General features: G+C 39.7%; 1 protein-coding gene across 1 annotated transcript; it reads left to right on the top strand.

Moving 5' to 3' along the window:
- The first annotated feature begins 278 nt into the window (after window positions 1-278).
- NDUFA9 (NADH:ubiquinone oxidoreductase subunit A9) lies at window positions 279-18,575 on the top strand. The gene is made up of 11 exons (XM_052690552.1): window positions 279-417; window positions 4,157-4,327; window positions 5,365-5,462; window positions 5,652-5,743; window positions 8,444-8,585; window positions 9,939-10,041; window positions 10,643-10,710; window positions 10,869-10,945; window positions 13,840-13,935; window positions 14,991-15,057; window positions 18,303-18,575. Exons 1-11 carry the CDS (start codon window positions 360-362, stop codon window positions 18,471-18,473), a joined length of 1,143 nt encoding a protein of 380 aa, XP_052546512.1. The 5' UTR covers window positions 279-359; the 3' UTR covers window positions 18,474-18,575.
- Window positions 18,576-27,825: the final 9,250 nt, after the last annotated feature.

The raw sequence follows: 27,825 nt of genomic DNA, 5'->3' as shown, positions 1-27,825 counted from the left end.
CTACTGGGCAGACATGAAGGAACAAGTCTAAGAATGCACAGAGCTTCTGGAAGATCAGCAATATTTAAGTGCGGGGTTTTCAAACACAGCTTCCCGTTGTCCAGAGCTGCGAGTCCAAAAGCTGAGCCGCTCGAGCTCCCCACACCCACTAGCGGCTCCGGTTCCGGCCGCAATCTCACGAGCCCTATTGCGGCACCGTCAAGCCGGTGGAGGGCGGAGAGGCCGCTGCGCTAAGCTCGCACGCCCTGCTAGCCCGAGAATTCCAGCTCCTCAGAGACGAACGTTTCTGCGCACGCGCCAGTGCCGCGTTTAATCCTGTGTGTACGCCGTCTGGCGCGGGGAGTTGTGGGTGAGGCAAGATGGCGGCTGCTGTCCGGTACCCTTGGTCTTCTCGCGGCCTTTTGCTGCCAAGGACAGGTGAGTGTGACCGCCGCCCGAAAGCGGTGCCGGCTCCTAGGCCGCCCTTCCACTCTCTCTTCTACGGCTCAGGCTGCGACAGGGTTGGGGATGTCTGTCAGTTCCGCGCCGCTTTGTGGGTGCTCTGCGCGTTGCCGTGCCGACCCCAGACTGTCGACCACCGTGTTCTCACTACGGCGGTCCCCGAGGAGGAATGAGGGAGCAAGCTAGCTTGGCTGTAGCGGGCGTTCGTCACAGGGGCGTCATGACATTATGCTTTGAAGCTAGGGTGCTAGTTGTTGGCATAGCTGTGCAATAGGTTTATTTTTTACTGGAACTGCTAGCCAATAGTTTTACTGTGTATGCCTCTGTTGTAAAAAGTAGTAGAAAGCAAAGTCAGTCGGGTGATAGAAGTTCAAGGGCTTAATGCACTTCTAATTGCAGCAGTATGTCTTCAGGAGAAATATGGTTGTAGATTAGTATCGATATTTTAACCCAAATCGGTGTTTATAAACTGGTTGAGATAAGGATTGTAAAAATAGTCAGAAATTCTAGTGATAGGTGTATTCTGTTTAGTGATGAAGGTGGAATCCTACTATTCTGGGGAGGGATCCCTGGGCAAGATTGAGTTATGCATGATTGTAGGTCAAAAAGCTGTAAGCAGTGCTGTTTAATCTGGAAATATTCAAACAGGCTGTAAAAAAGCTGTATGAGGCTTTTAAGTTGTGTTGTCCTGCATTTTGTTTGGGCTGCACACCTCACAGAAGGTCCTTTACTAGTTGTAAATCTAGTGCGTCAGTCTAGTCCAGCTTGCTGGGTTTGAGTTTCGTAGTTATGCTTAAAAGTCAACCTCTTATTTTCATTTTTATTTCACTTTTTTAAGTGTTTCAGTAACTGAGCATGTGACCGTAGGTGGTGATTAATTGTTAATTTTTTTATGTAATTATAGAACAAGAGAAGGTGTACACCACTAAAGAACTTAGAGTGTAAGACAAGTAGCAGGTGTGGTGTGTACACAGGTGGGAGAAAATGTGATAATGACTGAATATTTTTTGAGGAAGATAATTTTTACAAAAGCAATGACGAAAACATAAAGTAGTTGGAAAACGCTTGTATAAATTTTCCAGATTGATTTTCATGTTCTTAAGTGGATTGATCTCTTAAATAATAGTGTATTGAAAAGGTGCTCACATTGGACTAAAGTTTTGTTTCCTTTACATTTTACATTCTAAGGTCTGAAATGTTCTTAGTGAAGAATAACAAAGATAGTGTTTGTTAATTTTGTAAGTAGGATATGGTTTATTACTTTATTATTTTATTTTTTTTTACAAGCTGTTGAAAAAGTGTATGTGGATGAAGTAATAAGAACGACAGTTGTCATCAAGATTTATTTTTTACCATCTTGGCATGCTTTGCAGCATTTTGGTATAACTGAAGGAATCCAGCTGGCTGTAAAGAACTCCGTGACTTTTTTTTCCTACAGGTTTGCTTCTCCTAGTAATAAGTTAAATAACAAAAAATTCTTGTTAGAACACTGCAAGAATGAAGTTAACAAGTTCATCCAGTTGCCTGCCTCTTGCACTTACGCTCAGCTGGTCTTCACTTTCTAGGCACCCATTATGTTGCAATGGGCTTAATTCTGTACAGAGTATCCTGTAGACAATCCTGCTCACATATGCAAGTTTACTTTGTTGTTTTTGAAAAAGATTAAAAAATAAAAAACCAAGCTCCCTCCTGAAGTATTTTGAGTGTAAAAATTTGAAATTTTAGACTGATTATTTTTGCTTAGCCGGGAAAACTGCATAATGTAGTACTTTCAGAAGTTGGTGAGACAAGATTCTATGAAACTTGCTTTTTTTTTTGAAGGCACTTATACAAATGCACAACCTACATATATTTATATAATTTGTGTCAGATAACGTTGTGACAGTAGCATGATAATGTCTTTAAGATGAGCACAAACTGAAACACAGGAAGCTCTATGAACAGGAGGAAAAAGTATTTAGAAAGTGACAGAGCTCTGGAACAAGATGCCCAGACAGAATGGGGGGTCTCCTCTGGTGATACTGAAACCTGCTTGGGTGCTTTCTGAAATTTCTGAAGAGAACCTGCTTTAGGGGGGGAGAGAAGAGTGGACTAGATGATCTCTACATATCCCTTCCAACCCCTATGATTCTGTGACTACCTTCCCTGTAATTCTCTTGAGTAGAACACAGAGGTTTTGATGGGAAAACACAGTGTGAAGATAATCTGTGAATACTGCAACGGTGAATTAGCATATGCCTTAGAATTCAGTTTGAGATGTTGTCAAGTTTAATATGAACTTACTGTATTACTTGAGAAAACCAACGTGCTGTTTTGAGTCCAAATGTATATCTTTGATTATGTTGTGTGTTTTTTTTTTTAGTGGGTGGCAAACTGCCTTTGTTTTGAAGTTGGAACTGTGGTATGTTGATTTTTCTAATTTGTAGGATATGAAGAGAGGGGAAGAGACAAACTTTTTAGTACAGGTGCACCTTCAAGCACTGAGGTCTTGCTGGATTCTCTAGATCTCCAAGTGTACTTTTTCTTTTTTATTTCTTAACATTGTGCTAAGAGCATTCATGCTACTAACTGGCAATATCTAGCTGTTATTGGACAAAATTAGCTCCTTCTATGTATAGGTGGATTTTTTTTTTAAATTTCCTAATTAATATAATTCTAACATGTATTAGGAAAAATTGTCTTGTTTTTTTTTCAGTGGTTCTTGCTACTTAACCTTATGTTGGGAAGATCAAATTTGTTTATCTGGAAAATGCCTTATGGGCATGATCTTTTAGAAGTTGGAAGGTCATTTACTGGTTTTCTTATTTTTCAATGATAGCTGCTATGGTCTGGTTTTGTTAACAGGATGTCTGTAGTGTGTTTATGTACTCTACATTTCATCTGCTCCTTTATTTTTATGATAATGAACACGTAGTAGCATTAAACTCTTCTAATTAAAAAATCTTACAAGCAGAGTTCTTTATTTTGGCTAACTTGATTGGAATGGACTCGTTTCTCTTTAAACTTTCTTGTGGAGCTTGTCAATTTACATCGACATCCCAGTGATTTGTGATTTCTGTGGCTTTCAATTTTCCATAGCTTATGTGCTTTTGTGTTGTTGTTTTTTTTTTTTTTGTATGTTTGTTTGTTTTTCAACAACAACAAAAACAGCTTTGAGTCAATGCTCTGCATTGTGGATCTGGGTCATTGCATCTGTTTATTTTCCTGGACTTCAGAGCCGTGATGTAGGAGGACTGTTCTCTCCTCTAACATGAGTTTGCTTTATTTGGACTGAAGTAAAAAGTCTGGTTAACCATATCTAGAATGATTCTTAAGTGTTTCTGATAATTTCCAGATCTAGGAACATACTCAGTGAGGCCCACCTTTATGTAGCATGTAGTTTTTATTTGTTTAACTTCTGTGTCTCACCTCATTCACCAAATACTTATGACAGCCAGTTAACTTTCAATTTCTATTTAGGAGCCATTAGCTTTAGACTGCTTGTTCTCTGTTTTAGTTTGGTCTTTTTTTTCATCTGCATCTCCCTCAAACTTCTCTGACCTATCCAGATTTCTCTGAAATATCCTGACATGGGACATCCATCTAGCAGAGGCTAAATAAAATAGATCAATAATGAGGAAAAAAAAAAAAAACCAAACCAAAACAAAACAAAACCTCTGAGTTGACACTGATAACTTTCAGTTTGTCTTATATGCTGTCCCATTTTGTGTTGTAGGCTCTGGCACTTCTGCATTATCTGTGGTGCCATACGTGTTGCAGCAGCACCACCAAGTTCATCACGCGGTGATCCCTCGTGGGAGAAGTGGACGATCCTCTGTTAGTGGCATTGTGGCCACTGTCTTTGGAGCTACAGGTTTTCTGGGGCGTTATGTTGTCAATCGTTTAGGTAATGTTCTTCAGGATTACCAATTCATAGTTTAAGTGCTTAATCAAATGCCAGTTTTTCTTCAGGTTACAGAACAATCTAGAAGGCTGTAACACCTTGGGTCTTAAAAATGCAACAGTGCAATAATGTAATTTCTTTATACTATTGGACTATTTGGAAGTGCCAAGATGTGGCAATTAGTGAAAACTGTTTTAATGTAGGAAATTCAGAAACATGAGGGCTGTTGTAGTCATTAAGGTCTATCGGTGTCCTGTCAACGTTTTGCAGGCTGGTTCAGCCCAGTTTCGTGACTAGTGGGGTGGGGAGGACCCACACCTTGGGGAAGAGGGGAAAGGGTAGAGAGATGTGATCTGAGGAGAAACAAAACTAATTAACTGAAGAAGATGGGAACGCAAGATAACACTATAATACAATGTAATACAATGTAATTAGAATTGAAGTCTATAAATAATATGAGAAAGAGTATCCAAAAACCAAAGGCCTTACTCTAATGCTGAAGCAAGATGTCTAGCTAGGCTGAGCAGAAGAGAAAGGAGGAAGGTCAAGTGATCTTCACATGGTTTTGTAACTTTCCCTCTGAGTGGAAATGGTAACAGAACAGCAAACAGTCCTCTTGGAGATGCAGTTCTTCTCTACTGGGACATGTGCCTGGAACTGGAGCATTAACTCTTCAACTCCCAGTGCACTACATGATGTTGTGGTGTGGAATACCGATAACCCAAAATCATAAAACCATGACAGCTTCACATACTGTTTTTCCAGTATGTGAAATGCAGCTCTGAGAAGATGCATACTCTGTATGTGATTCTTTTTGTTTTGGCACTATTAGAAAATTATAGTTAAAATTTGCAGGAATTTGTTTGGAGTTCTTTATAATTATCTTTTTTGAATTTAAGTTTTAGGAAGTAACTCTTCTCTCAAGATGGTTATGTTGTGCTTCAGTGGCAGGAAAAAATGCTTTGTATTTCTAATTTTATCTAATTAGGTGCGTAATAGCTTCAGATAAATGATATATTTTTTTTTTTTTTAATGCTTAGGTCGCATCGGATCTCAAGTAATCATACCTTATCGCTGTGATCAATATGACCTCATGTATCTGCGACAGATGGGTGACCTGGGGCAACTTCTCTTCTTAGTAAGTCTTCTGCTTTGGCTTCAGATCAAATATAATACCACTGCTCTACAAGATGGTCTGTTAATCATTCTCAAACTCAGAACTCCAGCAATTGCTTAGCTTCAGAATGGAAACGGTGTGAAAGTTTTTTTTGATTATGCCTGTTTATACACTATCTCATCTTTTTCCCATCTGATTTTCTCATTACAGGAGTGGGACAGTAGGGACAAAGATTCTACCCGAAGAGCCGTGGAGCACAGCAATGTGGTCATTAATCTTGTTGGAAAGGAATGGGAAACAAAGTAATAACCTTTTTTTCATTCTTTTTCCTTAGGTGAATAGATTTGCTACAGGTATTGATTTTTTTATTGCCACTTTTTTTTTTTTTTTTACAGTACGTGTAGTGACGCTGACGTTATTTTTGCCATCTATGAAAAGGTGTAATTGAAATGTTGTATATACAAGTTCTTCCAGTTTAAATGTTTAACTACCTTCTGCCGTTGAGAAGCAATTTTTTTCCTGTAATTTTCTAGTGTATCACTTCTGTTCCATTAACTGATAAACATACTGCTTTTCTGATGTTCCACAAGTGCTTTTCTATATCTGGCAGAGGTTTGCAGGTTTCTGTGGGCTCCTTTATCTTCTTACGAAAGTGGGCTTTCATCTTGTCACTTTGGGGTCATGATTGATTGTAGTCTACTATAGTAGGCTGTGATAAAGATTTTTCTGTTCTCTGGGAAATGTTCATTTTATCTAAAACCTTGTTTGTACAGAACTGTCAAATACAAAAACAAATTAACTATGTTATTTGCCTTTGCATATAATTTTGCTACCACGACAGACAGTGGAATGTTGGTCTCAATTTCATGGATGTTTACAGGTCTAAAGTCGCTATTGCACTTATTTTCTCGTGAATAGTCATTTGGTCATTATGTCAAGCTCTACAGTTATTTTTCCAAAAATGGTGTATCTCTTAGCAAACGCTTTTTTTAGCTGTTTCTTATCTAATCAAGTGTCATACATAACTTTTGGGAGAGCCTTTGATACTGCATTCAGACTTGTAATGTGTCATCTTTTCTGATAATCTCTTATCTCCTTATCCCACTGTTGGAGTCTGTAACAGTTTAGTTGAGAAAACTCACCCAGTGTAACTTAACTGAGACTTTGTATATCTGACAGTGTTTTTGGGCTGCATCAAAAGAAGTGTGGACAGCAGGTCTATGGAGGTGATCCTGCTCCTCTGTGCTGATAGGGTGTCACCTGGGGTACTGCATTCAGGTGTGTTAGGTCTATGGAGGTGATCCTGCTTCTCTGTGCTGATGGGGTGTCACCTGGGGTACTGCATTCAGGTGTGTTAGTCCTCAGTACAAGAGATAGATAGAAATATTGGAACACATCCAGAAGAGGGCCAGGAAAATGATCCGAGGGGTGGAAACACCTCCTCTCTGAGGACAGGCTGAGAGAGCTGTGTCTCTTCAGCTTGGAGAGAAGGCTCTGGGGAGACTGGATGGCAGCCTTCTGGTATTTAGAGGGAGTCTATGAGAAAGAAGGGGAAGGACTCTTCAGCAAGGTCTGTTGTGATATGAGGAGGGAAAATGGTTTCAGACTAGAAGAGGGGAAATTTAGACTGGATGTAAGGAATTTTTTTATGGTTAGAGTAGTGAAGCACTGGAACAGGTTGCCCAGAGAGGTGATGAATGCCCCATCCTTGGATAGATTCAAGGTCAGACCAAGCCAGACTCTGAGCAGGCTGATCTTGCTGTAGGATGTCCCTGTTCACTGCAGGAGTGTTAGGCTGGATAATCTTCATAGATCCCTTTCAAACAAATGATTCCGTAATTCTGTGTTTTTAATTCATTTGTATCTTGGAGCTAATAAAACAAATAGAATGAGAGCAAGTGTGTGAAAAACAAAGGCCTTACTCTAATGCTGAGACAGATGTCTTAACTGGGCTGAGCAAAAGAGAAAAGAGGGGGTACTGCCTGATGTGTGAATAGTTTTGTCTTTCCCCCTAAACAGAAAACAGAAACTGAAGAATGCAGAGTCCTCTGGGGGATGTAGTATATAGTTCTTCTTCTCTTCTGAGACAGGTGTATGGAACTGGAGTGTTAACTCTTTAACTCCCAGTGTACTACATGATGTTATGATGTGGAACACTGTTAACAAAAACCATGACAAGGTAGGGAAGCCCTATGGTGATCTGGATCTTTGGGCTGCAGCAAATTTTATGAGCTTCATCTATGAAGACCAAGTGCCAGGTCCTGCACTTTTCTCACAACAGCCCCAGGCAATCCTACAGGCTTGGGGCTGCGTGGCTGAAAACCCATGGTGGAGAAGGATCAAGGAGTGTTAGTTGGCAGCAGGGTGAACATAAGTCAGCAGTACCTCCAGGTGGCCAAGAAGGCCAATAGCATCCTGGCTTGTACCCAAAATGATGTAGGACCAGGACAGTGGTAGTCTCTTTGTACGTGGTAATGGTGAGGCCATTATATTTGTTTTGTGCCCCTCACCACAGGAAAGATGTTGAGGTCCTCAAGCACATCTAAAGAAGGGAATAAAGCTGGTGAAGTATCTAGAACACAAGTTATTTCTTAGAAAGAGTGGTGAGGTGTTGGAAGAGGGGGATGAGCCCCCATCTGTGTTGCTGTTCAAGAAGCATGTAAATGTGGCATGGTGGTGATAGGTTAATGGTTGGACTGGATAATCTTAGTGGTCTTTTCCAACCTTAATAATCTGTGGTTCTGTAATTCATTCTGATTTAATCTTGCCAGATGGAAAAGCAGGGTAGTACTACTGCTATAGTTGAGGCTCTCTATTGTGCTTCTTTGTCTCACGTATGTACTATATGAAGAATTCCTCACAAAAGGAAACTTTCTAACAAAGTGCATAAAGATAGATTTTTGAAATATGTTCAGGTAATATGTGATGATTGCTACTGCTTAGTACAATTGGTTGTACTGATGGTTGCTCTTTATTTAAGATTTGTCTTTGCTTTCTTTTAGAAACTTCAGTTTTGAAGATGAATTTGTAAATATTCCTAAAAGTATTGCCCAGATAACAAGAGAGGCTGGTGTGGAAACACTCATTCATATCTCTCACCTAAATGCTAGCATGAAGAGTCCTTCCAAATACCTGAGGAGTAAAGTAAGTCTAGAATTCTTTTGAATGTATTCTCAGATATCCTACTTTTGCCTTTTTTTTTTTTTTTTTTTTTTTCTAAAAAGGAAGTCTCTTTGAGAGAAATCAGCATGTGAATTTACTCTGTCAGATAGTATTTTTCTAATATCCAATTATTAGAAAGAGAAGTAAGGTAGTGGAACAGGCTGCTGAGGGAAGTCTTGGAGTCACTGCCCCCGGAGGTTTTCAGGAAAAGGATAGATGTGGAGTTTAGGGACATGGTTTGGTGGGCATGCTGGTGGTAGGTCAATATTTAGTGGTTTTTTGCAACCTTTATGATTCTGTTTTCTCCTGCTGAGGAATTTTTGTATTACTGTGCTCCTTGGGGCTAGAAATCCTCCTAAGTACTTGCTGTACTTTGAAGGGAAGTATTTTTCAGAAATCGAACATCTATTTCGTTCTTCTGTGCTTGAGTATTTTTGCATCTACAACTACTGTTGTTAAGGAATAGTTTTCTAATGGTTTAAAATCTGATATCAAGCCTAACATCAAAGGCTGAAATGACTTAGCAAATGCAGGTAAGTAGATGATATCAAAATCAATCCAACAAAAACAGTTTAGCGTCACCATTATGAGCCCTTAAATTAAAACCATTACCTGTTCTTGCACAAGAATGTGAAAGTTTGTTTTTGACCTCCTATTTTTTTTTCCTTATTAGGAAATATACTTTTATACTATTACTTTTGTCTTTTTATATAGCTGGTGGCCTGTCCCAGTTTCAGCTATTTTTTGTTTTGTTTTGTCCTGCCTGTGGGACTCTGTTGCCTATTGTAATAAAATTTTGGTTCTAAAACTGGGGTTAAATTTTTGTAGCTCTCTGTGTAATGGCTCTATAGGATGTTTAGTCCTTGTGTTCACCAATCTCATGCAGAAATTAGATAGCTGCCACTAAATTTTTTTTCCACTCTATTTCAGCAGCGCTTTGTTGTTCTAACAATAGGGGCTGATTAAACCTTCTGGTTTTTTTTTTGGTTTTTTTTTTTTTTTTTTTTTTTTCAAACTCTCCTCTGATACAAACAGGAGAGCTGCTTCCTTTTTCAACTTCGACACTCTTGTGCATTCATTCGCTAATGATATTGCATTGTAACTCAAATAGAATAAATTATCTATGTGTTTATGGGACTTTGGGAATAGTATGGGAGACTTGTTTTAGCAAAGCATCTCAAAGACCAAATAACTCTGATACCAATTGTTTTGTGCTACTATTGATGCTATGTCCTTGAATTTTATAATCAAGATGCAGTGAATTCTGAAAAGGTATATTTTTTTAATATATTCAGAGTGGATCTAATTTATGTGGTCATTTTAATTGAATGACAGGCTGTTGGAGAGAAAGCAGTAAGGGAAGAATTTCCGGATGCTGTAATTATGAAGCCCTCTGAGATGTTTGGGAGAGAGGACCGATTTCTGAATCATTATGCAAGTATGTATTCTTGAAATAATAAAGCTCTCTTGTTTATATACCTGTCTGTAGAGAACAGAGGGGAAAAAGCACTCTTCTCTTAAAAAGTGGAGATAGATTTTTATCGTATATGTACTGTGTTTCATTAAGAAAAGATGTGTAACAAAAATAATAAATTTTCATCTTGTGATGAAATGGTATATCCTAAATTCTTTCCAAGTCTAAATTAAACTTTGCTGATTGGTGTTACTTACTACTACTTTTTATTTAGGTTGTCTTGAGCTAAGATCTAGCCATTATAGCTGAAATTAACTTTTCAGTTTGGTAATGCTGGAATGTGAGGAAGTCCTGGCGTGTTTCTGGCCTGGCTCATATGGAAGCTAAAGTACTGACCAGTAAGGTTACTAGGCTATACAGAGTAGAGGCTACTTGTACTTCTCTTGCAAATTTGAGGTACCTCTTGACCACTCCAGGGGATCAATAAACATAGCTTTCCAGTGGTTGTTATGAAAATTGAATGTGGATAGTGATTCTATCCAAATCTTTTTTAGTGTAATGCATATTGATTATTTGCCTACTGAAAGCATTTACAGATTTCTTAAGTTGTTTTTTTCTCCATTAGATATGCGCTGGTTTTGTGGTGTGCCTCTTATTTCTTTGGGCAAAAAAACAGTGAAGCAACCAGTATATGTAAGTTTTCCTAAAACTAGAACAATTTCATATCCTGTTTGTTTTTGTTTTTTTTTTTTTTCCCCTTTCTCTCTCCCTATAAATCACTTTTTGAAGAGGAGATTGTCAATCCACTCATGCATTCATATTTTTTGTTGGTAATTATCTGTTTCTTACAGGTGGTTGATGTAGCAAAGGCAATTATTAATGCAATTAAGGATCCTGATGCTAAAGGAAAAACATATGCCTTGGCTGGGTAGGTTACTTTTCTGGTTCTAATTTAGTAGTACTAAAGTACTGTAGTACTTCTTTTTGGTGTTGTTTTTTTGACGTGCTGCACAGTACATGTAATTTCTCTATCTATGCACACACACCTGCAATAAATTCCACCTCCTTTTTGGGAGGAAAGATTAGTGAAGCTTTTACTGTGAGTACTATGAAAATCATACTTTAGGTCTTACTGCATTTAATGTTATGTATGTGCATTCAGCCTTTACAAATCATACCAAACAAAATAGCTTTGGTGAAAATGCTGCTAAAACTGTGTAAAATTCACCTTGAATAGTCACTGCTGAATGCCTTGGTGTATTTATGTATGAAAGTTCCATCTCAAAATCAGAACAGGTCAATAGCAATAAAGAAATATCATCTGACAAATGCTGTGGGTCCATGTTTTAATATGTAGTACTAGAATTAGTCTCCATCCAGTATATATGGTGAAAGGTGCATTAGATTCATGGATGGTGAAAAAAAAAAAAAAAAAAAGCAGTTGCTAATAAGCCAAGTTAAAAGTTGATGCTGAACACCTTTTTTTTTTGTTTTTTTTTTAATTGCTCAGATACATCTTCCTATGTTATACATTGAAAATACACTTGATATTGATTTTGCAAAAGGCTTATCTAAGACTTTATTGTTTTTTCCATATTCATTTTGTGGTACAGTTGCAGTGGCAGCTTGTTATTCCTGTATTGCAAGGTTATTTCAGGTTCATCTTTTACTCTCATGATATAAATTTGTTCAAGACTGTAAATGTTGAAGATGTCCAAGTAGTCAGTTTAAGTGTATAGAATGTTGGTGTTCTGAAAAAGGCAGAAATTTTTCAACTTCTTTTTAGGCTGAAGAACTTCTCAAAAACTGGTAAAGAGTAGGAAGCCTATTTCTAAAAGGACTAACAGTAGTGATAAGGTTAAGTAACTTGAAGTTGCTTTTAAATCACTTGGTCATTATCAAAGAGAATAAATATGTAGGTATTAGTAAAATGTAACCAATGCAAAAACACATGAAATGTGTGATACATCCTTTGAGCGACTGTTTTATTTCTTGAGGGCAAACAAATGGATCAATGCATATACAAAGCTGCCTGTCACAAAAGGAAGGAGAGACTCGTTTTTAACTTCACTAATGTCTCAGCAGAATAATTCCTATATGAACAGGAGAGATTGAGAACTTGAGAGCTGCTCACTAAATAGAATAATATTTGCAGCCAAGGCAGTTGACTAAACTTTGAATGTATTCTTACAGTTTCAGAGTCTCATTTTCTATCATTTTACAGAAGATGAGGAATTCAAGACCCATGTCTCAAAGGCAGGAATTCAAGCAAGGGTGCCAGTCTCTCACTGCAAGGAATAGTTTCAGTCACCTACCAATGACTGAAAAAGCTTTGAATAACTAATAGCCTAACTTGAAGACTCAAATTGGTACTGGAAAACCATAGGAACTCTGCAACATAACCCTTGACTAAAGTTGCATGAGGCATTTTTCTTCCTTTTTTTTTTTTTTTTTTTTTAAGGTGTTACCAGTTTGAATTTAAAATACTGATTTTTGTAATAGAACGTTTTCTCCCTACTACTCTCCTGTCTTGACCATGGCATTGTTTTTTCTTCATCTACTTGTAAAATATTCTATCTTGGATGCTAACACTGTAGAACTTGCTGTATGCTAGTATTCTGTTTAGTGTAATGATGCTCGAGTGCAACTTTTTTCTTGGTGAAGTTGCATTGTTAATGTTTGGTATTTTGTAACAGAATAAACAGAACAGTATTTGCTTATTTTAACATTTTTTTTTTTTTTTTTTTTTAAGTCTAGCTGTATTATATACCTCTATATGGTTTTTAACTATCAGAGTAGAAGTAAAACTGGCTTTTTATGTATAGAGCTATGTATGTAAGAGCTATGTATGAGAATGTTGCAATGTACAGGGAAAAACCTGATTTCTGATGATACTCACGTAGTGTAACTCCATAAATCTGAATCTGTGAAATCTAAACAAGAAAGGAGGGGGAACTCTCAGGAGTATATGCTTCTCTAAAACTACTACACGTGCAGGAGAGTCTCTGCTGCCTTAGCAGCAGTTAAAGGAGATTGCAGTAGTGTGAAGTAAAGACAGCAAAGCAAACAAAAAACTGTACCACCTTTCCTTTTCCATCTTTTCCCCAAGGCTTAGCTTCACTTTCAGCTCATGTATCCTGTGTTGTACTGGAGAGTAGGAATGACAGATCAAGTCATTACATAACAATTCCTTTCTGCCATTCCTTTTGCCTCACTTTTTTTTTTTTTTTCCTCTTCTATCACTGTGGTCTTCTCTGCAGAGTGCAGAGGTTCCAGTGCCTGGAGCAGCTCTTACTCCTCTCTGACCTCAATGTTCCTTCTGCTGTTCATGACACATTTTTTTTCCCCCTCACTCCTCGTACTGCACTGTATGAATTTTCCTCAAATATGGTTTCCCAGAGTACAACCAGCTTGACTGATGGCCTCAGCTGTGACTGGATTTGGCTGTGTCTGGCATGAGGCAGCCTTTGAACTCTTCCCCCAGAAGTCATCTCTGCATCCCCCATGCTGCAAATGTCTTGGAAAATCCAACACAATGATAAAACAATCTTGCAGTGTACATATTACTCTCGCACTTAAGTTTTTCTGACTTAATTCACCCATTTCAAACAGTGTACAAATATTGAGAGTCAATTTTTTTTCTGCTTTTGTGATGAAAATGACAAGCTTGGCTATTAATTGAAATGGAAAGCAAGCCCTTGATTGGCTTAGGGTGATGGGGATATTTTTCTGATTTTTTTTTTTTTTTGTTGTTGTTGTTGTCTCATGTTGCAAATATTTAAGAATATGTGATTTACCCATAATGCTTGTTTTTTCTTTCAGACCTAATAGGTACCTGCTATATGACATGATAGAATACATCTATGCAGTTGCTTTTCGAACCTTTTTTCCGTATCCGCTTCCACGTCCTCTGTATCAGTAAGTGGAACACTTCAGTCACTAAGAACTAATCAAGCAGCTTAGAAGCATAACTATCTATTATATTGCTTGTTTAGTATTAGTATTGTTAATTGCTTTTTATTGTTGTAGGATAGTGGGAACTAGCTTTGCGTAAGCGCTCATTAGTTAATTTTGAGTCTTCTATCCAGCCACAAGCCTGCAGCTGATGAGCTAGTGGATAAAAAGTTAAGGTGTAATGAACTTAACATAACTGTTTATTGCAGAGGTATTGAATGCCCTTGCTTTGGCTAAACCAAGAAATTTGTAAAAGGTCTTAAGTAGAGACAATCAGTAGCAAATTAACTGAAATTTAGTGTATCGCAGGGAAGATCTATGTATGCTACTGACATTTTTCTACAGCTGTTCAAGGTAATGCTACTGTCAGTTCCTGACTTGATTTTTCTAGTTCAGCCCTCTATATTCATTTCAGCCAGTAACGCAGGTAAATTTGTAGTGAGATGTTGACCTGGAAATTTGAGCAGTATGGTTGTGAGCTTGCATCTTTTCTATGGTGTGAGGAAAGTAGCATCGTTCTGAAGGCTCTATTTGCAAGTATAGAACAATTTCTGCAGCTGTATGTTTTGTCCCCTTTGGGCACTGAAGGGAGAAACTGATCTGCAGAATCGTGACTATTGAGAAATAACGAACGAGAAGGTACAGTGAAAGTCTGAGCCTGGGCTTAGCCATTAAAATATAGTCAGACATGCTTTTGAAGAGCTATGTGAAATAGTAAATTCTGTTTCAGAAGCTCACACTCGGCTTGGTTGTGATATGTTAATGCTTTGGTACTCATTCTACTTCATTTTAGTACAGTACTAACAAAAAAACCTAAAAATGTCACCTGTATTAGGACCCTTCTACCATTCTACTAATAATTTCATAGCAAACAGTTAAAGTTTGCTGAGAATGTGCTCACTCTTTTAATTTGTAGCTTTTAAGAACAGCACACTAAGTATGAAATATTTTTACAGGTTCTTGTTTTCTTCTTTTTATCTTGGTAATAACTATACTTTTTCAACACTTTCTGATTACAGTTTAATGGCAAGATTCTTTGAGATCAGTCCATTTGAACCATGGTTAACTCGAGACAAAGTAGACCGAGTAAGTGAAGGACAACCTTCAGTTTCTTCTTGGGGAATATTTCCTTTCGTGTTTGTAACTTTTATTTCTAGCTTTGTGTTGAAAGGATGCTCAAATGTGTACACATCACATATTACAGCATTTTGGTCAGTTCACTGGCTAAAATTTGATTATGCAGAATTAATTTCAGACTGAACAGTGAACAAGAATTTAAATCTTATGGAGGTGTTTTTGTGTAACCTTCATTAAAAAAAATGATTGAGTCCTGCAGCACAGCTAATGCAGCTGCTGTTCTACAATCTTACTCTTAAATTATTTGTCCAGACCCATTACAGAGCAGAGGGATACACTGGAGTGCAGTCTGGAGATTCCTATGGTGTAGTTTTAGAATGGCTTACTGAGAGAGAGGGGGGGGGGGGGGGGGGGGGGGGGGGGGAGAAAGAGAGAGAGAGAGAGAGAGAGAGAGGGAGAGAGACTGGAATTTTTTTTTATGAAAGTATTTTTAGGATGTAGTCTTTCTGCTGTCATTAGTGAAGAGGAATACTTAACATTCTTCACTAAATATGTTTAAGAAAGCAGTAACAACTGTTGAGAGGGTTTTATAGCAAGAAGTAACGTGGCAGAGTAGAGAAAGGGCACAGTATTCTAGGCATTAAAAATGGTAAAAGCTACATACTTTGTTGATCCTTTCCTTTGTCTTCGCGATCCAACACATGCTATTTATAGGTAACTAGTCAGTTTTTCTGTATCTACATTAAAATCACTTCAGCAATTGAAGTTGAACTGCACTGTATACAGCCAAAATTCATGCTTGTTATTTGAATACGTAATGTTGAAACATCATGTTTGTCCCTTAGTTCTCTAAAACTCATAATTCCCAGAGTGTATGAGTGGAGGTGGACAAAAAACTTGTCAGTAGCATATTTTATCCTTATAGTACTCTATTTCTTAAATTTTGGGGCAGCCATGTATCTGGGAGAACTCATATATATATAGTAGAGAAAGCATCTGTATGTATACATACAGATGTCTGAATGTATGTCTGAATAGCTGTAAGGAATTAAATTCCATGTTTGCATGTATCTTTATATAAAATAAACTGCGGTTTCTTACTCTGTTTGGAAATGACTGTGAAAAGATATGGACAGTATGTCTAATAAAGGAATTATACTACTTTCAAATCGCTGAGAATTCTCCCATGCTAGAGTTGGCATTGTAGTTCTTCTGACTGTAGGATGTAAGCGTAATACTTCCTGAAAGCTTCAGTTGTAGCTGCTTTTATAGTTCATACTTAGGTTTCATAAAAGAAACCTTTAGCGATTCACCATAACTATTGCAGTTCAGTTATAGTATGAGTAGTATAAAAAGGAGTTTCTCTGTGTGTCTCCTGTGCTGGATTGTTTCCCTATTTTCCAGCTTTTCATCTTTAAGTGAAATATACAAAATTAGATCTGACTGATTTGAAAGGTCTTTTGAGAAATAGCAGTGTAGCAGAGCCTGATTTTATAAGGTACAAATCATTTCTGTTTTGAAAATAAGGTAACAAATATTTGTGCAAGTATTGGGGAACTGTTGAGGCATGGCCTGAAGCATTGATTGAGCACCTGGGGAAAAGACTGTAAGCCCTGAGAGCACAGGTGAAGGCAATTTACCTTTGTGGTCACACAGGTGATTAGACCCATTTTAAGGCTGACTGCCACTGGGGAAGGATCTCTTTCTGGAGATCCCTCCTTGGTGAAGTTTTCCCTTGCAAACCTGGAATCTTCTAATACAGGTGAGCAATCTTCTTTCCATCCTTTGTAGTACCTTTCGATCACGCTGGTCCTTCTGTCATCACACTTCTGTTGTGACACCTTTTCCATCATACTGATCTGTCCAATTGCTACTGTACTGTAGAGAACCTTGTTCTAAAACATAAGCAACCTGTGAAAAGTACATGCTGAACATGTCCTCTTGTATAAAAGTACATGCTACTCTCTCTTAACAAAACAAAAGGGTGTAAAGGCATAATGTACAGTAGTTATCGCATCCAATTAATTTTGTGGTTATAATTCTGTAATCTTCTGGGTATGTAAGCCTGATGGAGAAATTTTAATAAAGAAATTTTCTGTATGACTCAGCTTTTTAATCACAGAATCACCAAGGTTGGAAAAGACCTTCAAGATCATCCAGACCAACCATCCACCTATCACCAATAGTTCTCACTAAACCATGTCCCTCAACACAAAATCCAAATGTTCCTTGAATACCTCCAGGGTCGGTGGCTCCATCACCTCCCTGGGCAGCCCATTCCAGTGCCTGACCACTCTTTCAGAAAAGTAGTCTTTAATCCTGAGTCTAAATCTGAAGTCAGATTTCTCTTTGCTAATGGTTCAGAAGATCTGTATCTCTTATCTAGATACATCGGGTACTTAATGCCTCATGTATGTAGGTCACTCTGAAAGTAACGTCTCCAGTTTATTTCCATGGAAACTACAACAGATACTAAGAGCACAATAATACTGTTTGGTAGAGCCAAGTCTCAGCTACAAAATACTGTTCTTTCCAAAATAGTCACCACCGTTAGCAATGTATAGTTGTCAGTGATGATCAAGAGCCTGTAGGCTACTTCTGTAAAAGATCTGTACTGCTGGAGGTGACCCATTATCACTGGTACTGGTGCACTGTGCTAATATCCACTGTTTGGTCTCCATAAACAGTCAGCAGGTATCAGTTAATGTTAGTGTGTGCCATTTTTCCTGCTTGGAGCAATTCATTGACATACCTTTCCTTCTTATTAATTTCCATGTTAGACACTCTGTTTTATCAGAGCATCTCTATGTTGCCGTCTGTCACGTGGCAACAAAATGTAATGCAGTGTTGGTGGGAAAGTTCAGCTTCTACTGCCATACCACCACCATCCACCTCTGATGCTGTAATAAAATAGGAGACATTACTTTCAAAGCAGCCCTTGTAGTGCAAGATGTAGGAATGTATTGTATTGCAGGCTTTTTTTTATGGGAGCAGTCTTTCATCAGCAGCCTTGAAGCTGCAGTTAAATCTCCAGAGCTGCCACTTGTAGATGATGTTTTAGGACATACTTATATGTTTTTAGTACCAGAAATTTGTGCTAGTGTGTGTTCATGAATGTGACCTCAGTTGTAACTACATAAGATCTACATAAAACTTTTTTTGGTAGGTGAATAATTACATTGAGTATAATGTCCATTTTGTTAATTCCCTCACTTTTTTTTTAACCTCTTTCTTTTTTTCCTTTCTTTTCAAAGTTTCACACAACAGACATGATATTGCCTGATCTCCCTGGTTTGGAAGACTTGGGTATTCAACCAACATCTCTGGAACAAAAAGCAATTGAAGTTCTTCGCCGTCACCGCAGATACCGCTGGTTGGATGCTGAGCTGGAGGAAGCAAAACCAGCAAAGACATATCCCATGTAACAGTTGCATAAGCATTTACTTAATACTTCTAAACCGTCTCTGTATGACCGAGCTTTTTGGAGAACTGTGTACATACTAAGTAAAATATTGTAATCACGTAAACTGTTTTTTATCAACAGTGTTGTCTTTTTAATTACAGGAAACTCTAACTGGTACACAATTCTTGTCTTCAATAGATAATGAAAGCAAATTTACATAGTATTTACTTAGTTGGTGAGCATTAAAATGTTTTGATGATTGGGAGTGGGAGAGGACGCTAATCACATTAGCTGGAAGAAGTTGAGGTTTGGATGGAAACTGGTTTTTAAAACCAGATTGAGAACAGGGATGAAATGAGTGAAGAAAAAACTTGTATTTTCACCTCAAAGCTTTCTACTGTTTGCCTCTGTTGGAGGTGACGTAGGACGGAAGGAACAGGGACAAACTGGGCAAAAATAATGAAGGTATGAAAGGTAGAAGCCTAATAGTGGAGTAGAAATCTGAGTAGAAGATTGGAACTGAGTCAGTGGTGAAAACAGAGTAGGAAAAAGAGTAGACAATCTGAAAAGAATAAGACAGTCGAGGTTAGGGAAGGCACAGAAGTTTCTTGATTAAATCATGATGTTTACTGGAGCCAAGGATCAGAATTTCAGTGTTTCTGTGTTGTTGCCAAACTACTGTGAAACTCTTGGGCAAAGTATTTCTTTAATTTCAACAGCTTCCACCTTTTCCTCATCCACAAAAACCTACTGCTGCTAATGTCAGTTTTTAGGACAAAGTAGGATCTTGAGACAAAAATATTTTTCCTACCATATGTTTGATTTGGCCTTTGTTCATAGGTTATTGTTCTTCTGACAACATAGGTTCATTCACTTCAAAATAAATCTGCCAGTTCCAGAAGAAAGCTGGATGATCTGAAAGTGCATATTGTTAATAATTTGATCCTTATATTATTTTTACTTGACTACATGCTTTTTTCTTTGTTAGTGCGCATTGAATGTGCGCCTTGGATATTTTATTTGCAAATTGCTGTGAAAACTGTTGTATTTTTAAATTGTTTTACGACCACCTCATAGAGCGCAGAAATATGGTACAGCCTGAGCTGTAGTGACCATGCATGTGTTCATGCTTGGAGGGATATGAGACAAGCAAAGAGTAAAATCAGGAAGCTAAACTTCAGGAAAGCTAACTTCCAGCTCTTCAGGGAGTTAGTCAACAAAACCCCCTGGGAAATTGTTCTCATGGGCAAGTGTATGGAGCATAGCTGGGAGATTTTTAAGGCGACTTTCTTCAGGATGCAAGAGCTCTCCATCCCCAGGTGTAGCAAGTCAGGAAAGGAAGGCAAGACAAGCATGACTAAACTGCAACCTGCTGGTCAAACTGAAGAACAAGAAGAAAACACACAGACAGGGGAAACTGGGACAGGTAACATGGGAAAAGTATAGGGAAGCTGCTAGGCTGTGTAAGGGTGGGATCAGGGAAGCCAAGGCTTCTGCAGGTATCTCAATCAGAAAAGTCCAGGAGGGTGTACCTTCCTTGTGAGTGAATCAGGCAAGAAACAGACAAGTAGAAGGCTGAGGTACTTAACTTTTTTGCCTTGGTCTTCTCTGGTAACTGCTCGCCTCACAGCCTTTGTGTTTGGTTTGGTAGGAGGTGATCAGGGAAGAATGTCCCTTCTGCTGTAAGCAAAGATCAGGTTTGTGTCCACCTGAGGAACCTGAATATTCTATGGATCCCAGTGATATGCATTTCGTTTCAGTGTATGTTTGGATCTGAGAGACGGGATGTCTCAGGAGCAAAAGCAAACAAACAATGCACTCAGAGCAGCACAAAGGCTTATGGGTTTTATTCAGTATACACTCCTACACACCCAGGAAATTTTAGATAATCCCCTAAATGGGAAGCAGAAACTCCCTAAGCAAGTGTACTATTACTTTCTGATCCCTGAGAGACTGCAAATAGCTGAAAGGAGAGAGAAGGAGCATGTTGGCAGTGGATTCAATAGGTAATGCCACCAGGGTGTCCCCTGGTTCAAGGTGCATTTTTCATCTCCTGCCATAGCCTCTCTCTTGCTTTTATTCTCCCCAGGGTCTGTGGGGTTTTTTTCCACTTGCACACTGTACCCATGCAGCCAACACATGATACAGAGCCCAAGTGGAATACCTGCTTGCAGAACAAGTTTTTGCAGAAAACAAGATTAACTACCAAGGTCAGCTCTCTACAAAATGAGATATTTATGGCTTACAGCCGCAAATATCAGCTTCCTTAAAATGTCAGAATACTTTCTTCGATCCCTGGATCGTTCTTCAGCCAGGGCCCTGTAGGTCCCCAACACAGTATCCCGGAGTCCTAAGGGAATTGGCTGATGTAATCGCCAAGCCACTCTCTATGGTATTTGAAAAGTCATGGCAACAAGGTGACTGGCAAAAGATGACATCATACCCATTTTTAAAAGGGATAAAAAGGATGACCCTGAAAACTACCAACATATCAGTCTCATCTGGGAAGATCATGGAACAGATCCTCTTCAAAACTATGTTAATGCACGTAGAAGACAGGGAGGTGATGCGGGACAGCCTGCATGGCTTCACCAAGGGCAAATCCTGCTTATGGTTTTCTATGATTCTGTCACTGCATCAGTGAACAAGGGAAGAACCACATCTATCTGGACTTCAGTATGGCCTTTGCCTCAGCACCCCACAGTGCCCTTTGCTCCAAATTGGAAAGATATGGATTTGATGGGTGGACTGTTCGATGGATGAAGAACCAGGTGCTGAGTGGAGTCCAGACAGTGCTAGTCAATGCCTCGATGCCTGGACAAAGATCGATGATGAGTAGTGTCACCTAGTGGTCGGTGCTGGGGCTGATACTCTTTAATATTTTCACCAATTATATTGACAGTGGGGTTGAGTACACCCTTAGCGATTTTGCTGATGACACCAAGCTGTGGGATGCAGTCAACACACCAGAGGGACAGGATGCCACCCAGAGGGATCTAGACATGCTCAAGCAGTGGGCCCAGGTGAACAAATCCAAATGCTAGATCTTGCACTTGGGTTGAGATAATCCCCATTACCAATACAAGAGATGAAAGGATTGAATGCAGCCCTGTAGAAAAGGATCTGGGGGTACTGGTGAATGGGAAGCTGGACATGAGCCAGCAATGAGCCCTTGCAGCCCAGAAAGCCAACGATATCCTTGGCTGCATCTAAAGAAGTGTGGCCAGCAGGGTGATCCTGTCCTGAAATGTCTTTTAATGTTTAATGTAATTATTTTTTTTCCCAGTCAACATATGACTTTTTGGCTATCACTTAAATCTACAAAACATTACTTGTCCTGGTGGTGAAGCACTGGAACAGGTTGCTCAGAGAGGTGATGGATGCCCTGTCCTTGAACAGATTCAAGGTCAGGCTGGACTCTGCTCTGAGCAAGCTGATCTAGCTCTAGATGTCCTTGTTCGTAGCAGTGAAGTTGGGCTAGATGTTAAGTGTCCCATCAAAGTGAAATGATTATTTGATTCTATGAACGTGTGAGAAGGAGGTGATTGCAGGGCAAGCATAAAAGATGTGGAGTTGCTGTTTTTTGTTTGGTTGATTGGTTGGTTTAGTTTTGGTTTTTATTATCTTCCTTGGAATAAGTCATATCATATGTCCTACCAAGGTGGCAGGGAGCTTGCATTGATCTTGGTGCAAAATTCTCATGAAGAATAGAGCGGATACAATCTAGGTTATTTTGGTGTTAAATTTTATGTAGGTAAGCAACAAACAGTCAATCCCACTCTGAATTTCCGTTCTGATTTAGCAGCGTATCCTGTGGTAGCATGGCTGAATATGTGAACATAAAAATTTCTGCATTGGGTCAGACAGTGATCTATTTTTTTTTTCACTTTCAGTAGTAGGTGTCTAGAGTGATATGCTGGATCAGGACAATTAGAGTGATACTATGGGGACTTTTCCCATTTTCTAGTAATCTGTACCATGAAGCCTTAGCAAGACATTTAGTAGTTCTTAATGGATCAGCGCTCTATTAATATGATTAATTACTTGCTAAATCTTAAGAAAAAATTGTATCACCTGTAATCTGTTGGATCTGCAAGTGCATGAATAATTGTTTCTTCATTTTTTCTTGTCTCATTTGATTTGGTTGCTTTTGGTGATTCCTTTCCTTTACATTCTCATGCTCAAGGAAAAACTGGTTCCATACTCACTTCCTTTACAACCACTGAAAATCTGTAAGTTTTTTTAGTTGTTTTTCTTTATTTTGCTCTTTTGAAGTTATGGTATTCTGTTAATCTATTGAAGCTGCTATCTCTTGTCCTGTTAGATACTTTGATTGGTGGTGGGTGAGAAAGAAACTGCATATATGTTATATCCAAAGGGCAGACTCTTTACGGCCTTACAAGAGTGCTTCATGATGTCTTCATCATGTTTAGTTTCACTTTTTTTTTTCCTAATAATTCCTAATGTGTGGTGTTTGTTGTTTTGTTTTTTTTTTTCCCACTATTGAATAATTGGACAATTTCATGATTATCATCAGAAAAAAGTGGTGAAAAATAATAATAATAATAATAATAATAATAATAATAATAATAATAAAGAAATTAGTAAATTAACATTCAATTTCACCTATGATTTTTATCTCTACTCATTTATTAAGAAGATCTTTCTTATCCTGTCTTCACTTTCTCAGATTCTGCAATAGTTTTTCTGCTAATCTTCAATTTGCAATTTCTGGAGAGCCTTTTTGAATTTAAAATCTGGAGGCAAAAGATTATCACAGTTTTGTAGAGTGTGGCTGAAAGTGGTGTGGAAAGATGGTCATGTTGTTTCCTCCTCTGTCCCCCAGAGGTCAGTGGTCTTCAAGCACAATGTGCACCTCTACTTGCAGTTCACTGTTGCTCAGACCTTTCTGCTCTGAACAGAAGGCTGTCTGAAAACAGATTTTCAGGTCAGCCCTCAAACTGTGCATGAATAAATTTAGTCACATAATACAGGCGCAATACATGGCACAGCTATCTATAGAAGAAAGGGAATTTGCTTTGGTCCTTTTCCATCATGTAGTCTGGATGTGTCATTTATAATGGGAAATGTAGTCTTGCTGTAGGGCTTCGCTCTTCTGATCTAACAAATAGCCTAGCTTCAGTGCCCTCTAGAGGGCCTTGAGGAAGTGAATGCTTAGTAGCTCCGTTTTTTTGTGAACCGGATGAATATTTTTGTGTGGCTCTGTATGTATGTGAATATCTGCACTTAGAAGACTAGAAGGTTAAAGACTAATAAGGGCTGAGAAAGTGGCAAAGGCAATCATACTGACAGTCATGTTATTTACCTGTATGTACACACCCTTGGAAAGTCTGAGGGAAAGTACATTGTTTTCCCTGCAAATGAGAAGGAAAAAGGAAACAGTGTATAGGCCATTAAAACATTGCGTTCCACCTTCAGCCCTCAGCTAGTCAGAAAGGAGTCATTTACGTACGCTGCTTAATGCAGGCATTGGTCCCTGCAACCAGGGAAATTTCTTCTGATACATTCTTTGCGATACCAGTCACAGTGTCATTAGGAACGTCAATAAACATATATAGGATAAAGCTAACACACCCAACTGATTATAAGGTCTCTGACTACACAACAATCCTTCTCAGCCTTCATCCAGGAGGCATTCTCTCCTCAGAGAGGAGGAGAATGAGCCCAGGGAGGGGTAGACCCTGGATCCACCCCTTCTGATCACATGGGAAGCATAGGTGAACTGTTTACAATAGTGCTTCCTAGGCTACCCGCCCCTTTCAACAGGTGTTCCATCGTCAGTTCAGGCTGTGACATAACAGTTCCCTTACAGTAGATAACTTGGTTTATATACTGCACTGGAGTGCAAATTTGCCTTGACTGATGCAAAGAGAAATTGCAAGGAGTAGAAAAATCTGGGGAAGTTCTTAGTAGTGTTAATCATCTTATTCATATAAACTAGAGCTCCTCTGTATTCTGAGCTCATGGGAAGTACTAGTAGCTTTTATTTAGTGGGAAGGTAACACCTAGCATAATTTTCCTGTATGAAAGGAAATAGGTATAAAGGAAGAAGGAGGAAATGGCAAAAGCAGAAAATCTAATCTGCTTTGCTTTTAGAGATTGTCTTGCTAGTAGGACTTGAGGATTCTTCTTTGGGCAACTTGCTCTATGAAGTACACATGAAGGTCTCTTCACAGCTGTCTTTTTCTTTTCTCTTGACTGCATAACTCCAGCTGTCTCAGCCTCTTTTCGTATGAGGCACATTCCAAGCCTTGGATCATTTTTATGACCCTCCTTTGGACTCAGAATCACAGAATTACAGAATCACCAAGGTTGGAAAAGACCTTCAAGATCATCCAGTCCAACCATCCACCTATCACCAATAGTTCTCACTAAGCCATGACCCTCAGCACAAAATCCAAAGGTTCCTTGAACAGTAGGTGATTCCACCACCTCCCTGGGCAGCCCATTCCAGTGCCTGACCACTCTTTCAGAAAAGCAGTATTTCCTAACATCCAGCCTAAATCTCCCCTGGCGCAGCTTGAAGCCATTCCCTCTATTCTATCATTTGTTACATGAGAGAAGAGGCCGACCCCCAGCTCACTACAACCTCCCTTCAGGTAGTTGTACAGAGCAATAAGGTCTCCCCTGAGCCTCCTCTTCCCCAGACTGAACATTCCCAACTCCCTCAGCCGCTCCTCTGTGGAGGAGCTGTTCTCCAGACCCCTCACCAGCTTTGTTGCCCTTCTTTGAACCCGCTCCAGGTCCTCCATGTCTTTCTTGCAGTGAGGGGCCCAAAACTGGACACAGTACTTGAGGTGTGGCCTCACCAGAGCTGAGTACAGGAGTACAATCTCTTCCCTGTCCTTGCTGGTGACACCATTTCTGATGCAAGCCAGGATGGAAATATGATGGAAAGTACAGTGTTAATAGCAATCTTTAGCTGCAATAAATGAGGAGAAGCCTAAATGCAGCAGCTATGAATGCAGAAAAAAAGGAAGAAAACTTGCTTACCTTAGGAAGGCCTCAGGTAGGCAGGGATCTCCTACAGGATACCCTTACCTCCACTGCCAATCCTTAAATGAGGTCTGGGAAGGGGTAGATCCTGGCTTCACCCCTTCCACTCACTCACGCTCATTTGCAACTGAGCTCCTCTGGGTTGGCCCTGCCTTCGTACCCAGTGCTCAATCACTGTTTCAAGTTGCGACATAGCATTTCCGCTACAAAGGTTTATCATGATATTTGTGTTCTGCTGTTCATCTTCCTATTCCATGACTTCTTCCTCTGCATGGAGGAAAAAAAAAAAAAAACATGAGATTTGCAGATGTTAATAAACATTGCTATTTCTCTTGAAAAATTCTTCCATAAAATGTTAAGCATTTTGGATCAGTTGTAATGCAACATTTATGGCTAGGAGTAAGCTAGAAACAGCATTGCTCGATTTCTGCCTATGGAGACTAATGACATCAATTTTGAGCAATTTTGATTTTGTATGTTGCTTTAAAACCTGTATGCAGAAAAAATGCCACAGCATAAAATAATCTTTATGAGTAAACAACATGCTGGTGAGCACGTTAGGTGCTGTGGCTTTGGGCTCCATGCTTAGGGCACAGCACAATAAGCCAATCATCCTGCTGGCAAAGATTCTCCTTCCTTTCTTGGATGGGTGGATCCCATTTCTCTCCAGTAATATGTATTCATTAAAGTGAAATGGATCTTCAGCCATAAAAACCAATGCCATTTTGATGACTCCAGCCATGAAACCAGGTGTTAATCTGCATGGTGTGTTGATTTCTGCCCAACCCACTGTCTCTGACTGGCAAGATAGAGAAGGCTGCTTGGTCCTTTTCACAGAATCACAGAATCACAAGGTTGGAAACAACCTGCAAGATCATCTAGTCCAACCACCCTTCCATTCCTATTAGTACCACAAGCACTAAATCATATCCCGTAGCTCCTCATCCAGGCGCCTCTTGAACACTACCAGGAACGGCGACTCCACCACCTCCCTGGGCAGGCCGTTCCAGTGCCTGACCACCCTTTGAGAGAAAAAGTTTCTCCTAATGTCTAACCTAAACCTCCTCTGGTATAACTTCTGGCCGTTTCCTCGGGTCCTACTATTTGCCTGGGAGAAGAGGCCAGACCTTTTTGCACCACAACCTCCTTTCAGGAAGTTGTAGAGTGCAATGAGGTCTCCGATCCTCCTCTTCTCCAGACTGAACAATCTCAGCTCCCTCAGCCGCTCCTCATAAGTCTTGTGCTCCAGAGCCCTCACCAGTTTTGTTGCCCTTCTCTGGATGCGTTCCAGGGCCTCAGTGTCTTTCTTGTAGTGAGGGGCCCAAAACTGAACACAGTACTCGAGGTGCGGCCTCACCAGTGCTGAGTAGAGGGGGACGATCACCTCCCTGCTCCTGCTAGACACACTATTTCTAATGCAGGCCAGGATGCCATTGGCCCTCTTGGCCACCTGGGCACACTGTCGGCTCATGTTCAGCTGAGCATCAACCAACACCCTCAGGTCCCTTTCCTCTTCACAGTCATCCAGCCACTCAGCCCCAAGCCTGTAACGCTGCATGGGGTTGTTGTGCCCAAAGTGCAGAACCCGACACTTGGCCTTGTTGGACCTCATCCCATTCACCTCAGCCCAGCGATCCAGCTGATCTAGATCCCTCCACAGGGCCTCCCTGCCCTCAGGCAGATCGACACCACCTCCCAACTTGGTGTCATCTGCAAACTTACTCAGGGCACACTCAATCCCTTCATCTAAGTCATCAATGAAGATATTAAACAGGATGGGCCCCAGTACAGACCCCTGGGGGACACCACTTGAAACAGGTCTCCAGCTGGACTTCACTCCATTGACCACCACCTGTTGAGCACGGCCCTCCAGCCAGTTCCTTATCCAATGGAGGGTAAAACTGTCCAAGCCACGGGCAGCCAGTTTCTGCAGAAGGATACTGTGAGAGACCATGTCAAAGGCTTTGCTGAAGTCTAGGTAGACTACATCAACTGCCTTTCCATCATCTATCAGTCTAGTCACCCAGTCATAGAAGGAGATGAGGTTGGTCAAACACGACCTGCCTTTCATAAACCCATGCTGGCTGGGCCTGATCCCGTGGACGTCGCGCACAAGCCGTGTGATCTCTCCCCGGAGTATTTGTTCCATGACCTTCCCTGGCACTGATGTCAGGCTGACAGGCCTGTAGTTCCCCGGATCCTCCTTACGGCCCTAATACTTTTGTCCCCATAACCCTGAGGTCCTTCTTGATCTTGCCCAGGATATTCTGTACCATTTTTTTGGTGCTTATTTTTATGAAAAATAAGTAGGGGAAATGAGTGTGCTTTTTACCACTTGTAGTAGTCTCTCTATAACA

Source organism: Tympanuchus pallidicinctus, unplaced genomic scaffold, assembly GCF_026119805.1.
Source record: "Tympanuchus pallidicinctus isolate F22 unplaced genomic scaffold, pur_lepc_1.0 scaffold27, whole genome shotgun sequence".
Lineage (NCBI taxonomy): Eukaryota > Metazoa > Chordata > Aves > Galliformes > Phasianidae > Tympanuchus > Tympanuchus pallidicinctus.
Note: the sequence above shows the minus strand (reverse complement) of the source record. Positions and strands in the feature narration are given on the sequence as shown.

Coding starts and splice junctions, on each gene's coding strand:
- NDUFA9 (XM_052690552.1), top strand. CDS start 360: ATGGCGGCTGCTGTCCGGTACCCTTGGTCTTCTCGCGGCCTTTTGCTG. Junction 418..4,156: donor CCTTTTGCTGCCAAGGACAG/GTGAGTGTGACC, acceptor TTTGTGTTGTAG/GCTCTGGCACTTCTGCATTA. Junction 10,946..13,839: donor AAAACATATGCCTTGGCTGG/GTAGGTTACTTT, acceptor TTTTTCTTTCAG/ACCTAATAGGTACCTGCTAT.